Source organism: Mesoplodon densirostris, chromosome 2, assembly GCF_025265405.1.
Source record: "Mesoplodon densirostris isolate mMesDen1 chromosome 2, mMesDen1 primary haplotype, whole genome shotgun sequence".
In the NCBI taxonomy this organism is placed as follows: domain Eukaryota; kingdom Metazoa; phylum Chordata; class Mammalia; order Artiodactyla; family Ziphiidae; genus Mesoplodon; species Mesoplodon densirostris.
Genome location: NC_082662.1, coordinates 36,163,111 through 36,177,594, shown reverse-complemented (window position 1 = coordinate 36,177,594; position 14,484 = coordinate 36,163,111). Strand labels below are relative to the sequence as shown.

At 41.6% G+C, this 14,484-nt stretch overlaps 1 protein-coding gene across 2 annotated transcripts; it reads left to right on the top strand.

Moving 5' to 3' along the window:
* Positions 1–3,505: 3,505 nt before the first annotated feature.
* On the top strand, positions 3,506–10,425 carry SVBP (small vasohibin binding protein). Of its 2 annotated transcripts, none has more exons than XM_060082823.1 (4): positions 3,506–3,557; positions 4,210–4,384; positions 9,530–10,029; positions 10,368–10,425. In XM_060082823.1, exons 2-3 carry the CDS (start codon positions 4,271–4,273, stop codon positions 9,614–9,616), a joined length of 201 nt encoding a protein of 66 aa, XP_059938806.1. In that variant the 5' UTR covers positions 3,506–3,557; positions 4,210–4,270; the 3' UTR covers positions 9,617–10,029; positions 10,368–10,425. The 2 variants fall into 2 exon arrangements, with proteins under 2 accessions (XP_059938806.1, XP_059938800.1); XM_060082817.1 differs by lacking the exon at positions 3,506–3,557 and adding an exon at positions 3,578–3,917.
* The last annotated feature ends 4,059 nt before the right edge of the window (positions 10,426–14,484 follow it).

Sequence of the window (14,484 nt, the reverse complement as noted above, 5' to 3'; positions counted from 1 at the left end):
TCTTCCCGGACTGGGGCACGAACCCGTGTCCCCTGCATCGGCAGGCGGACTCTCAACCACTGCACCACCAGGGAAGCCCCTAAACAAAATTTTTAATGGAAGTATAATTGATGTACAATATTAAATGTTATAGGTGTAAAATATAGTGATTCACAATTTATAAAGGTTATATTCCATTTATAGTTACTACAAAATACTGACTATATTCCCTGTGTTGTACAATACATCCTTGTAGCTTATTTATAGTTTGTACCTCTTAATCCCTTACCCCTATCTCGCCCCTCCCCACTTCCCTCTCTCCACTGGTTACCACTAGTTTGTTCCCTATTTTGTGAGTCTGTTCCTTTTTTGTTATAGTCACTACGCTAGTTTGTTTTATTTGTTAGATTCCACATATAAGTGATGTTATACAGTATTTGTCTTTCTCTGACTTATTTCACTTAGTATAATACCCTCCAAGTCCATCCATATTGCTGCAAATGGCAAAATTTCATTCCTTTTTATGGCTGTGTAATAGTTCATTGTATATATATATAACACATCTTGTTTAACCATTCATTTGTTGATGGACACTTAGGTTGCTTCCATGTCTTGGCAATTGTAAATAATGACACTATGAACATTGGGGTGCATGTATCTTTTTGAATTAGAGTTTTTGTTTTCTTCAGATATATACCCAGGAGTGGAATTGCTGGGTCATATGGTAGTTCTATTTTTAGTTTTTTGAGAAAACTCCATACTGTTTTCCACAGTGGCTGCACCAATTTACATTTCCACCAACAGTGTACAAGGGTTCCCTTTTCTCCACATCCTCACCAACATTTTTTATTTGTGTCTTTTTTTTTTTTTTGCGGTACATGGGCCTCTCACTGCTGTGGCCTCTCCCACTACAAGCACAGGCTCCGGATGCACAGGCTCAGCGGCCATGGCTCACGGGCCTAGCCACTCCACGGCATGTGGGATCTTCCCGGACTGGGGCACGAATCCATGTCCCCTGCATCGGCAGGCGGACTCTCAAACACTGCGCCACCAGGGAAGCCCTATTTGTGTCTTTTTGATGATAGCCATTCTGACAGGTATGAGATGATATCTCATTGTGGTTTTAATTTGCACTTCTCTGATGATTAATGATGTTGATGTTTCATGTGCCTGTTGGCCATCTGTATGTCTTCTCTGGGAAAATGTCTATTCAGGTCTTCTGCTCATTTTTTTGACTGGGTTGTTTGGTTTTTTGATATTGAGTGTATGAACTGCTTATATATTTTGGATATTAACACTTTATTGAACATATCATTTGAAAATATTTTCTCCCATTCAGTTGATGGTTTCCTTTGCTATTCAAAGCTTTTAAGTTTAATTATTTTCCATTTGTTTGTTGTTGCTTTTATTTCCTTTGCTTTAGGAGACAGATCCAAAAAACTAGTGCTACAATTTATGTCAAAGATGTTATGCCTATGTTTTCTTCCAGGAGTTTTATTGTTTCTGGTTTACATTTAGGTCTTTAATCCATTTTGAGTTTATTTTTGTATATGGCATTGGAGAATATTCTAATTTTATTGTTTTACATGAAGCTGTCCAGTTTTCCCAGCACCACTTATTGAAGACACTGTCTTTTCTCCATTGTGTATTCTTGCCTCCTTTGTTGTAGATTAATTGACCATAAGTGCATGAGTTTATTTCTGGGCTCTGTATACTCTTCCATTGATCTATGTGTTTGTTTTTGTGCCAGTACCATACTGTTTTGATTACTGCAGCTTTGTAGTATAGTCTGAAGTCAGGGAGCATGATTCCTCCTGCTCTGTTCTTCTTTCTCAACGTTGTTTTAGCTATTTGGGCTCTTTTTTGTTTCCATACAAATATTAAAATTATTTGTTCTAGTTCTGTGGGAAATGCCCTTAGTAGTGATAGGGATTGCACTGAATTTGTGGATTGCCTTTGGTAGTATGGTCATTTTAACAATATTAATTCTTCCAATCCATGAACAACATGGTACATCTTTCCAATGGTTTGTGTCTTATTTCTTTCATCAGTGTCTTATAGTTTTCCAGTACAGGTCTTTTACATCCTTAGGTAGGTTTACCATCTTAATTATTTTTAAGTGTGCAGTATAGTGGTATTAACTATTTGCATATTGTTGTGCAGCTGATCTCTAGGACTTTTTCATCTTGCAAAACTGAAACTCTACATCCATTGAACAATTCCCTTTTCCCCTCCCCCCAGCCCCTGGCAATCACCATTCTACTAAGAGTTTGACTACTTTAGATATCTCATAGAAATGGAATAATGCAGTATTTGTCTTTTTGTGGGGTTGTGTTCATTTTCAAGGCTTTTGAAATGCAGTGCTAAACTGGCTTCCCAAAAGGTTGTGATAATTTACACTTTGACTGAAAATATGAGTGTCCATCTAGGTTACACTTTCGCTGTTGCTTAGAATCCATCCTTTGTTTCAATTCTTGCCCAATCCTTAGAGGAACAAAAGGAGTGGGCTTGAACACGTTTTCTTTTGGATAGGCCATTGTCCTATCCTAAATCCTAGCTGAAATACTTGCTAGGGCACTTACTAGCTGTGTGACCTTGGACAAGTCACAAACTCTCTGTGCCTCTGTTCCCTTATTTGTAAATTGGGGACAATAATAATATATTATTATATATTCACATTATTATACGTACTTACTATGAGGAATACATGAGTTAATAAATGTGAAGCTCTATATAAGTCCAGAAGAGAGGTAGTTATTATTGTCATTGTCATTATTAGACTGTACAAGATTTCTGCTGTCAAAGTACTTATCTACCATTTTGTCCAATCCTTGATAATCTAATAAATGAAAAATGATAGCCAGCTATTTCAATTTGTAAAATTATTGTAAATAGTTATAAAATTGTAATTTTAAAATTATCAATTATCAGTGAACTTGAACATTTCTCTTTGTTTATATTGGCTATTTATACTTCCATCACGATTTCCCTTTTCAAAGCACTGTGGCAAAGAGGAGTTCACTTGATCTTCCTAACAAACTTCTGAATCAAGAAGGCGGCAATCGGGCGATTGGGATTGACATGTATACACTGATGTGTATAAAATTGATGACTAATAAGAACCTACTGTATTAAAAAAAGTGATCAAATGTATTCTATTGGAAAGAAGCAAAAATAGACCATGTTTACTGTCTAAATTATATAATAATAATTTTTAAAAAAAAGAAGGCAGCAATCATCTTCCCTACTTTCCGAATTGAAAACTGAGGCTCAGAGAGTTACAATTCTAGTCCCAGGTTTCAGATCTCACCTTTCAAAGCCTAGCGTCTGTCCCAGAAAGTATTCCCGGGAAAAGCTTTTGTTACTGGTACCCACCATCCCCTGCCCCAGTTCCAGCTCCTGCCCCAGCTCCAGCTCCAGCTCCAGCTCCAGCACCGGCACCGAGGCGGGGCGCCCAGACACGCTCTCTGCGCACGCGCGGCCCTTCATGTGGGCGGGGCCTCGGCGCGCCGGCCCGCCCCCCACCTCCCGGCCCCGCCCAATCCGAGGCGCGGCAGGCTAGTACTGCAGGCTGGGAGGTAGGGGAAGGCTGGGGTTCCCCCTTGGGCCCTTGTTCGAGTCCCGAGACCCGGGAGGGAAGGCCCCGACTCCCGAACGCCGCCCGCCTCCAGCCGCCGTTTTGCACCGGGAGTGGGCGGCGGCGGGAGGGGAGCTCTCCTGGGGCCGGGCTTGGGCCCGGGCGGGGCCGTGGCGGAGGGCGGGCCCTTCGGGCCGAGCGGGCCGTAACCTTCTGGGAGGGCAGAGGTGGGAAAGCCCTGGTCCGGAGGCTGGCGGCCGCGCGAGCCTTAAGCTCCCCGCCAACCCGCTTCGAGACTTCGGCCGGGCCGCGGTGTCCTCGTAATTCTGGCAGTCCCACACTGGATGCAGCGCGCTACAGTGTAGGAAACCGTTCACAGGGCTCTTCGCATTTGGTGCTCACACGGCAGCTCGTGGGAGGGGGCCAGGGGATGGACTGTTGTCCCATTGTGCAGACTGAGAAAACTAAAGCTCAGAGTGGGGAGGAGATTTGCCTAGAGACACCCAGCGAGGTGGTGGCAGTGGGACTCAGGTCTTACTCCTCCAGTGCAGCGCCCTTTCCCCCGGGCCCCTCTGCCTCCCCTGCCAAAGGAAGGGGCTGAGGTAGGGCATTAGTGAATGGAAGTTCGTTCGTTCCTTCTTTTTTGTTTTTAGATCCGCCTTCTCCTGTACCATCCAGGTCAGAGCTGACTAAGAAGTATACAGAAGCCAACTCATGGATCCACCTGCACGTAAAGAAAAATCCAAAGTTAAAGAGGCTGTCAGCAGAGTTGAGAAGGCCAAGCAGAAATCAGCCCAGCAGGAGCTGAAGCAAAGACAGAGAGCAGAGGTGAGAGTAAGGAGGGGCTGTATACCTGTAGTCTGCTGGAGATGATGCCGGTATAGAGAGATACAGAGAGGAGAGCTGTGACGGGGAGCCCTACCCGCCTCCAGCCAATCCAGCCAAAACAGGTGTTCTCCCAGGTTTCCAGAGGAGATCACTGAGGTTCACATGGTGAGGTGGCAGCCCAGAGTCACATGCCAAGTGTCAGAACCCCGATGAGTACCAAATAGTCTCCAGATGACTCCTGGCACAGAGCTTTTGTGGTAGGACCTGAGGGAAGGAAGAAAGGAAAACGAGAAGGGACATGTAAGGGAGGGGTCCTGTAAGGGAGTGAGAGAGAGCAAGTGTCACACACCCTAGTACAAATGTCCTGGATTTGGCCTGGAGAGTTGCTCCTCCTAATTGGGAAGTAGAGGCCCAAGCTCTACACCCAACACTGTGTTCCTTTGTTCAGTCTGCACTTAAAAATCAACCTGACTGTTTACATGAATATTTTATTTTAGCATTTAATATCAGGAAAAAGCTTACTGCAGTCTTCCCTCTTTCTATTTCTTTTGCTTGTTTCTTTTCTTTTTTTTTTAGAAATTTAAAAATACAGGAAAGCTGAATATTGTAACAAACACCTGGGTACTCAGCACCCCAGATTGGTAGTGTTTAACATTTTGTCATATTTGCCTGGAGTCTTTTTTAAATAAGATAAATAGGGCTTTCCTGGTGGTGCGGTGGTTGAGAGTCCACCTTCCGATGCAGGGGACACAGGTTTGTGCCCTGGTCCGGGAGGATCCCACATGCCGCGGAGCGGCTGGGCCCGTGAGCCATGGCCACTGGGCCTTCGTGTCCAGAGCCTGTGCTCCACAACGGGAGAGGCCACAATAGTGAGAGGCCCGTGTACCACAAAAAAAATAAAAATAAATAAATAAAAATTACATAAAAATTTGAAGTCCCCTTTCTGCATTTCCTTTTCCCCTCCCTATGGGCAACCACTATTTTTTTTTATACTTTTACACTCGAATATTAGTAGATAGTTTTGAACAATATAAAATGTTCTTTTGTGTTTTAAAATCTTACATTAAACTAATTCCACGTGTTTTATTTTGCATTTTGTTTATGTTTTTTAGAACTATTCATGTTAATGTAAGAATCTAGTTTATTCCTCATCACTGCTAATAGTAGTCTAGTTTATGAATCCACTTTAGTATATTTACCCCGTCCTCCGGTAACGGATGTTTAAATAATTTATAGTTTTGTTTTTTTTTTTTGCTGTTACAACCAATGCTGTAGTGAAAAACTTAGATGTCTCCTTGGGCACCTGTGCTGAAGGGCATATATAACTAGAAGTAGTTATATTTGTAGTCATATTTGCCTGGAGTAGTCATATTTGCCTGGAGTCTTTTTTAAATAAGATAAATAGGGCTTCTCTGGTGGTGCGGTGGTTGAGAGTCCGCCTTCCGATGCAGGGGACAGGGGTTCGTGCCCCGGTCCGGGAAGATCCCACATGCCGCGAAGCGGCTGGGCCGTGAGCCATGGCCGCTGGGCCTGCACGTCCTGAGCCTGTGCTCCTTGGGCACCTGTGCTGAAGGGCATATATAACTAGAAGTAGAATTATTGGGTACATTTTCAAGTTTACTAGACGTTGCCAAATTGTTTTCAGAGAGACTGTACAAGTTTGCACCTGCATTAGCAGTGTGAGAGAGTTCTCACTCCTCACTTCTTTTCCAGTGCTTAATAGTGTCAGACTTTAAATTTTTGTTAATCTGATCCATTCACTCACAATATTGAACTGCTGCTACGTGCCAGGCCCTGTTGTAGGAACAGAGAGTCCCTGCCTTTGTGGAGCGTGCATTCAGTGGGGGAGGCCGACGTAAACATAATAAGTAAACTTAATAGTGTGTTTGAAATGAATCCATAAACTGAAATCTGCCTTTGGATTAAGGCAGACTGTCTGAGAGCTGTGGACCTGGGTTCTAACAGATTGTGTCCCTCTTTCCTTCACCTCCCCATCTTCACCTGGACACAGGCCCCCAGATGGTTTTACTGCTCAGCGCTTTGGTGAAAGTTGGAGGGCCGCTGTAAGAAACAGCCTCAGGAAACTGTCCTTTGTGCGCACTGCAGCGATAATGTTGCTGAGGCCATTGTTCATGTGTTTACTGACACCCTGCCGGTGAGGTTCCACAGGTTACACTTACTCGTCTGACTTCAAACCCCAACTGCTCCATAAATTCCAGTTCTTCCCGAGTCACCTTGGACAAGATACTTAACCTCTCTGAACCTCAGCTCTTCAGTTCCTTTTTGGTAAAATGAGGATGATAACATCAATTACACAAGATTGTTGTAAGGAATAGAAATGTTGTCTGTAAAGCACGTAGGACAGTGCCTGGTCCAGAGAAAGCACTCAAAAATGGCAGCGATTGATTGTTATCAGGAGTCACTGTGTTTTCATTGTGCGGACTTGAAGTTGAATTGTGCTGATTTGCCAAGATGTCATACCGGACTCGCACTGTCGTTGCAGCTGGCACTTGTTGAGCTCCTCAGATGTGCCAGGCACATGCATCACCACATGTAATCCTCACACCAGGGTATATTATTGTTGCTCCCACTCTGACCTTTGTAAATCCTTCCTGGAATAAGGAAGGGAGATACAACATACATGACCTTGTGAGGTAGAAAGTATTATCCTCATTTCAAGTGAAGTGTTGTGACCAGAATTCCTAGGTAGTAAGGGATTGAGGGGCAGGACTGCCATCTAAACAGGTCTCTGGACTTTCTCCCCTGCTCCCGGCTTTGCCCCACAGTTGCCTTGCTGTTTTGTCTGTGTTGCCTGGAATGCAGTTTCCTAAGATAGGAATGTGACAAGAGCCCTTGTGGGGAGGCGGAGACACAGTTTCCCTTCAGTCCTGTATAGATGCCGCATTCCAGAAAGTGAGATGAGAAGGAGAGATGAGAGAGCTGAATGGGAACAGAGGCCCATTTGGCAGTTGAAGCAGCATTTGGCACTGTTGGTGATACTCTCCTTGAAAGTCTCATTCATTGGCTTGGACCCTTGACCCATTTTGAGTCTCTTCTTTCTCTGCTTAATGAATTACTTAATACATTCTTAATACTTAATACTTATAATACTTAAAATATTAAGTATATTCATACTTAATATATTCTTAATTGTATAATACATATAAATAATATATATAAAATATGTTTGTGCACTTAAAGAAGATGAATAAAACAAACACCCAACTACAGAAATAGAACATGACCAGTAACTTAGAAGCTCTTCAGGCCTCACTCTGGTCATGTCCCCAGCCTTCTCACTAGCAGTACCCTCAGTCCTTAATTTCATGCTAATCACTCCTTTGCTGTTCTGTATTAATTTACTATTTCTGTGCGTACCCCTAAATAATATTTTATAGCATAACACTATACTGTCTAGTTTTGCATGTTTCTGAACTTTATATATGTTACCGTATTCCGTGACTGGTTCTCTTCACTCAGCATCTTTTTTTTTTTTTTAACCATGCAGATTTATTTATTTGTTTGTTTTATGGTAAAACATACATAAAACTTGACCATTTTAACTATCAGTATTATGCTTTTTGAGAATCATTTGTGTTGTTGTTTGAGACTATTTTCATCACTGTGTGGAATTCCGTTTTACTTAAAGATTATAGAATTTTTTTAATGTATTTTTGGCTGCGTTGGGTCTTTGTTGCTGTGAACAGGCTTTCTCTAGTTGCGGCGAGCGGGGGCTGCTCTTCGTTGCTGTGCGCGGGCTTCTCACCTGCGGTGGCTTCTCTTGTTGCAGAGCACAGGCTCTAGGTGCGCGGGCTTCAGTAGTTGTGGCACATGGGCTCAGTAGTTGTGGCTCGTGGGCTCTAGAGCACAGGCTCCGTAGTTGTGATGCACGGGCTTAGTTGCTCCACGGAATGTGGGATCTTCCCTGACCAGGGCTCGAACCCATGTCCCCTGCATTGACAGGCGGATTCTTAACCACTACGCCACCAGGGAAGTCCCAAGATTATAGAATCTTATCAAAATTTTTTAGAATTGGGAAAAAAAAGATTGTAGGATTATTCAAGCTTTCTATTTAGTCAGTTTTGATCATTTAAGTTTTCAAACTTATTGACACAAAGTTCATGAGTTTTGTTTTAATCTCCATTATGTCAGTAATTATGGCTTCTTTTAAATTCTAATAATGTTTGTTTGTGCCTTCTCCCTTCTTAACTGTCTTGTCAGAGGTTTGCAGGGTTTTCTTTAGTATTTTCAAAGAACCATCTTGCAGTTTTGGTGATCCTCTCTGTTGTACATTTGGTTTCTTTTTCATTAATTTCTGCTCTTATTTTGTATTTTCTATGTGTCTCACTTCTCAGGTTTTTTTCCCTTCTTTTTGATTACTCAAGTTTTATCCCCTACACACAAACACGGTCCTTCTTTTTCTTCTTCTATACAAATGTGGAAACTTTATGTTGTTTCTCGTTCCTAGGTGGATTAATTGATTACTGCAAGGTGAGCAATAAGGTAGACAACCTGCCTTTCACCTTAGAATGTCTCTCACAGTTTTCTTTCCACCCCACTGCCTGCCCTGGGTCATGTTCCTACTACCTTCTCCCGGACTGTTGTAATAGGTGTCTCCTAACGCCTATAATCTCTCCTCCCCAACTCCATCCCTCACACGGTCTCCAGTGTTCTTTCTCAAAGCACAGATATAATCAAGTTGCTTCCCTGCACACTTCTCTCTCCAGAGTCAACCCGATAAAGTCCAGATTCCTTGGCATGGCATTTAAGGCCGCAACATACTTTTCTTGCTTTCTCCAGCTCCCCAAACCCCATTCCATGATATCTTCCATATTAGCATACATGAAGTTTCCAGAGCTAATGGTGTACTTTTCCATTATATTTATTTAATCATAATATCCACTCCCCCATCACCTATGTCCTTTCCCCAATCTCTACCTGTTCAAATCCTACCGATCCTTTAAAGGCCTGATCAGTCATCTACCTCACTGCTTCTTACCTGATTCCCCAGTGGAGTTACTGTCTACCTCTCCTGCCCCTGCGTTACCAATGCAGTTCTGACATTTTCAAATGACACAGCCTCTTGTGTCTGAAGATACACTAAGCATTTGCCTCCATTGCTAACATGTCTTTTCTCCTGTTCAGATCTATGCCCTCAACAGAGTCATGACAGAACTGGAGCAGCAGCAGTTTGATGAGTTCTGTAAACAGATGCAGCCTCCTGGAGAGTGAGCTACCCCTGCATTCACACTCGATGGGACCCTGGAGCCTTTGTTTGTGTGTTACCAGTCTTAAGCTGAGATGGCCCATTTGGAGCCTTACACAACTGGACAAGAAGACATTTGTGTTATTCCTAAAACAATAAATCGGAACTTCCTATATCTAACTTACTTCACTAGTTCCTCCGATCTGAATTGGCCCATTGCTTGCTGAAGAGACTTGTTCTATTCTTCCAAGACAATAGATTCTTTTTTTTTTAACTTTTTCTATTTTTTGAAAAAAAATCAGTGTTTCTCGTGAAACTGTAAATCTCCAAAACTACAAATAAAATACTAATAAGATGTTTGTTTGCTCATACTTTAGGGTCTGGGTGCCTAGCCATAGAAGGTGGAGTCCAAAGAATGTACTAGGCAGGCAAAGTTGAGGTGAGCAGAGGGGGGACCCTTTCTTCTTCAGGAGGAGAGTGGAGAGGAGAGGAGAGAGAGAACATGGCTGCTTCCAGATTTCATTCTTCCTGGGCCTAAAGCTCTGCAGACCCTACAGACCCTAAGTTCTTAGCCACACGGGTATAAATATGTGGCCTCTGCTCCCAGATGCGTCACAACTCAGGTTTAGAGGCTTGAAGCTAGGATTCCTGTCACCCTATGAATGTGGACAGCTAGTGGCAGGCTTGCACCAGCAGGGGGAGGGGAGTGAGGCGCTTTTGGTTTTTCATTTCAGTGTTTGATTTTTCATTTTTCATTTTCACCTTTCACTTTATCAGGCCTAGAAGCAGAACACATGGAACTGAGACCGATCGCTCAGCGAGGGCACAGGAGCTGACACTGCCACCTCCATTACTCTCCACGCTGGAAATACCTGTATTTTTCCCTAGTGGTGCTGGGAGTATCTCCAGCAATTCCCATCTCCTTTGTCTCCCTGCTGCTCTGAAGTCACTGAGAATTCTGTTCCCATTGCTGTGTTTGTTTTAGGAATAAACTGCGGAGTTCAGGAGCTTGCTATCCCTGTGGAGAATGTGTTTTGAGAGCCTAAGTTATAGTCAAGGATTACCTCTACATAGATTATCCCCATAAGTAGTAATTAGGTTCTATAGGATCCTACTGAATTTGGGTTGAATGCAGATTTTTCAGTTTTGTAGAAATGGGGGTTTGGAGTAAGCTGTCATCATAAACCTAAGGAAATGATGTATTAGTATGCTAGAAAGAACAGTTTTTGGAGTCAGATGACTTGGGGTCAAGTGCCATTTTTACTGCATTGGGTGAGTTATTGACCTCTCCAAGCCTCACTCTTCTCCCATCTGTGTATTGGAATAATATTTTCTTCTCAAGATCATTCATTGAGAAATAAGATAATGTATGTAATAACTACTCAGTAAATAGTACTTCCCAACTACCTACTTCATCGGATATGTTTCAAATTTCAAATAACCAATTAATATATGAGCATTGGTTGGAAAAATTCTGATGCTTAGTTGGGAACTGCTTGTATTAACGTGTCGCAGCCCTGGATATAGTTCATCCTAGAGAAGTTTTCTAGTATTGCAAACTGTAGGTGGTTGTAAACTCAATTGAATAAATTGTGACCAGCTTTTCTTTTTAATGAAATAATAGATTGTAAAATATCACATGTGGTAAGGATATCGTTTCATGAAGCTTTTGTTTCAGCTTTCAGTTTTTCACCATTGAGTATAATGTTAGCTGTGGGTTTGTCATATATGCACTTTAATATATCAAGGTACATTCCTTCCATACCTACTTTATTGAGAGTTTGTATCATAAATGGGTGTTGAATCTTGTCAAATGCTTTTTCTGCATCTATTGAGATGATCATATGGTTTTCATACTTCATTTTGTTAATGTGGTGTAGCACATTGATTGCTTTGTGGATGTTGAACCATCCTGGCATCCCTGGGATAAATCCCACTTGATCATGGTGTATGATCCTTAATGTATTGCTGTATTTGGTTTGCCAATATTTTGTTGAGGATTTTTGCATCTATGTTCAGTAGTGACACTGGTCTGTAATTTTCTTTTTTTGTGTTTTCTTTGTCTGGTTTTGGTATTAGCGTGATGTGGGCCTTGTAAGATAGTTAGGAAGCGTTCCCTCCTTTTCAACTATTTTTTGGAATAGTTTGAGAAGGACAGGTATTAATTCTTCTTTGAGTGTTTTGTAGAATTCACCTGTGAAGCCATCTGGCCCTGGAATTTTGTTTTGGGGGAGGTTTTTGATTACTGTTTCAGTCTTTGCACCAGTGATCGATCTATTCAAATTTTCTGTTTCTTCATGATTCACTCTTGGAAGACTATACGATTCTAAGAATTTATCCATTCTTTCTAGGTTGTCCAATTTGTTGATGTATAGCTGATCATGATATTCTCTTCTAATCCTTTGTACTTCTGTGGTATCTGTTGTTATTTCTCCTCTTTCATTTCTGAGTTTATTTATCATTACCTTCTCTCTTTTTTTCTTAGTGAGTCTAGCTAATAGTTTGTCAGTTTTGTTTATCTTTCAGAGAACCAGCTCTTAGTTTCATTGATCTATTGTCTTTTCAGTCTCTATTTCATTTATTTCTGCTCTGATCTTTAATATTTCCTTTCTTCAGCAGACTTTGGGCTTCATTTGTTCTTCTTTTCTAGTTCCTTCAGGTGTAAGGTTAGAGTGTTTGAGATTTTTCTTGTTTCTTGAGCTAGGCCTGTATTACTATAAACTTCCCTCTTAGTACCACTTTTGGTGCATCTCGTAGGTTTTGGTATGTCAAAATTTCACTTTCATTTGTCTTCAGATAATTTTTATTTTTCCTTTGATTTCTTTGTTGACCCAATAGTTGTTCAGTAGCATGTTGTTCAGTCTCCACATATCTGTGATTTTTTTCCCCACCTTTCTTCTTGTAGTTGATTTCTAGTTTCATACCATTGTTATCAGAAAAGATGCTTGAGAAGTAGGTTTTTTAAGTCTTGGCCTTCCCACTTGTTCCTAAGATCTGTTATATGTTAGAATATTTTATTTTATTTATTTATTTAATTTTATAACATGTTCTATTTTAGTTCTACTTTTTATTTTGATTCCTAAGGAAGTAAAGACATTGAATGGTTAGCATTAGCATCCTGAGACCCCAGAGCCAGAGTAGAAGTGTAGCCTTACTTTCATATAGGTAGGAGGAAGCACATGTCCCTCTGTTAAGTCAAGAGGCTCTTAGCTGACCTATAGCTATCCTCATATTAATAACCTAAACTTTTTTTTGAGGCAATGTAGTATGATTATTATTGTTATAAACAAAGTACAATTTATACAATCAAATATGTATTTTCCCATTCAAAGCAATCCTCTTGGAAGTCTACATATTTATTTTAGCTCTGCTGCTGCTATGGCTCAAAATGGACATGGAAATCCTCTTTCAGAATTGCATCTTTTTCCTTTGAATGTAGTTCAAGTTTTAGATATAGCCAAAAATCATTTGAGGCCAAATCTGATAGCTAATGTGGTTTTGGTTTAAGAAGAGGACATCATTGGCTAATATTGAATATTAGGTTTTTGGACTAAATTTGGTTGGTTCAGAGTAAAATAAGTATTTTTTGAGTACCTACTATGTCCAGGCACTGTGCTAGGTGCTGGCCTCTAAGAGCTTATGTGAAGACATTTCTCGACCCGGAGTTCCTAAAATATTTTGATGAAGGATAGCATCAGTGAAATGAGGGTTCAGCATTGAAGGACATCACACTAAAATGTCTGAGCCCATGTATATTTCTAAGATTCTTACTACATTATAGTAACCTTGTATATAACTCACTAGAATGCACAACCAAATCAATTCATCAACAAAGTAAATGTTTTTGAGTGTGGGGCACTGTGGCAGGCAGCAGAAATATGAAAATGTAAACTGAAGGAGCTTAAAATCTAGTGGGAAACAGACATACTCATCTAACCATGAAAAAAATACAAATGATATAACAGATACAAACAGAAAGCCGTGGAGAAGAGGAGGGCGCTGTCTGTTCCTTTAGAGTCAAATCATAGCAATGTGGACTTCATTGGACTTTTATTTTTCATTTAATTTTAGATTTAATGCATATTTGCCATATACTTTGTTCTGCAAACTTCAAGAAGTTAGACCCGGGCTTCCCTGGTGGCGCAGTGGTTGGGAGTCCGCCTGCCGATGCAGGGGACGCGGGTTCGTGCCCCGGTCCGGGAAGATCCCACATGCTGCGGAGCGGCTGAGCCCGTGAGCCATGGCCGCTGAGCCTGTGCGTCCGGAGCCTGTGCTCCACAACGGGAGAGGCCACAACAGTGAGAGGCCCGCGTACCGCAAAAAAAAAAAAAAAAGAAAAAGAAAAGAAGTTAGACCCCAGGTAAAGGTGCTCTGGTGCCCTAGTTGAGGAAGGGGCAGAACTAGCCAATAATCTGGTCCACCACCTGGAGATGGAAAGTCCAGAGGCAGTGCTGGGGGCGTGGCTTTCAGCAGGCCTGAGTTCTTTGTGAGGTGCCACTTTAGGGCTCCATACAATTTTATTTCTATTCAATTTGGATTTTAGAATATGAAGTGCCCTTTGAATATCTAGAGTTTAGTATTTCAGAGCTTAGGAAAAGAACACATAATGAGATCCTGGAGACCAGACGATGCCCTCAAGATGCCAATGTGTCTAATCTCTAAACAAAGCAAAAGGCAGAAGCTTTGATTGTGGATATATGGAATTTTAAGTTACAAAATCCTACACACAAATTGGGCAATGTGATTGTCCTGCTATCAGCTCCGCTCTACAGAGCCAGAGTCTGTAAATTTAAGAAACGCGTTAGTAAGCCCCACCTCACCACTGGAGTAATTACATTCAGGCAGGACCAAGGTGGAGGCTATACCAACTCTGAAGGGTTTCACTCATTTCCAA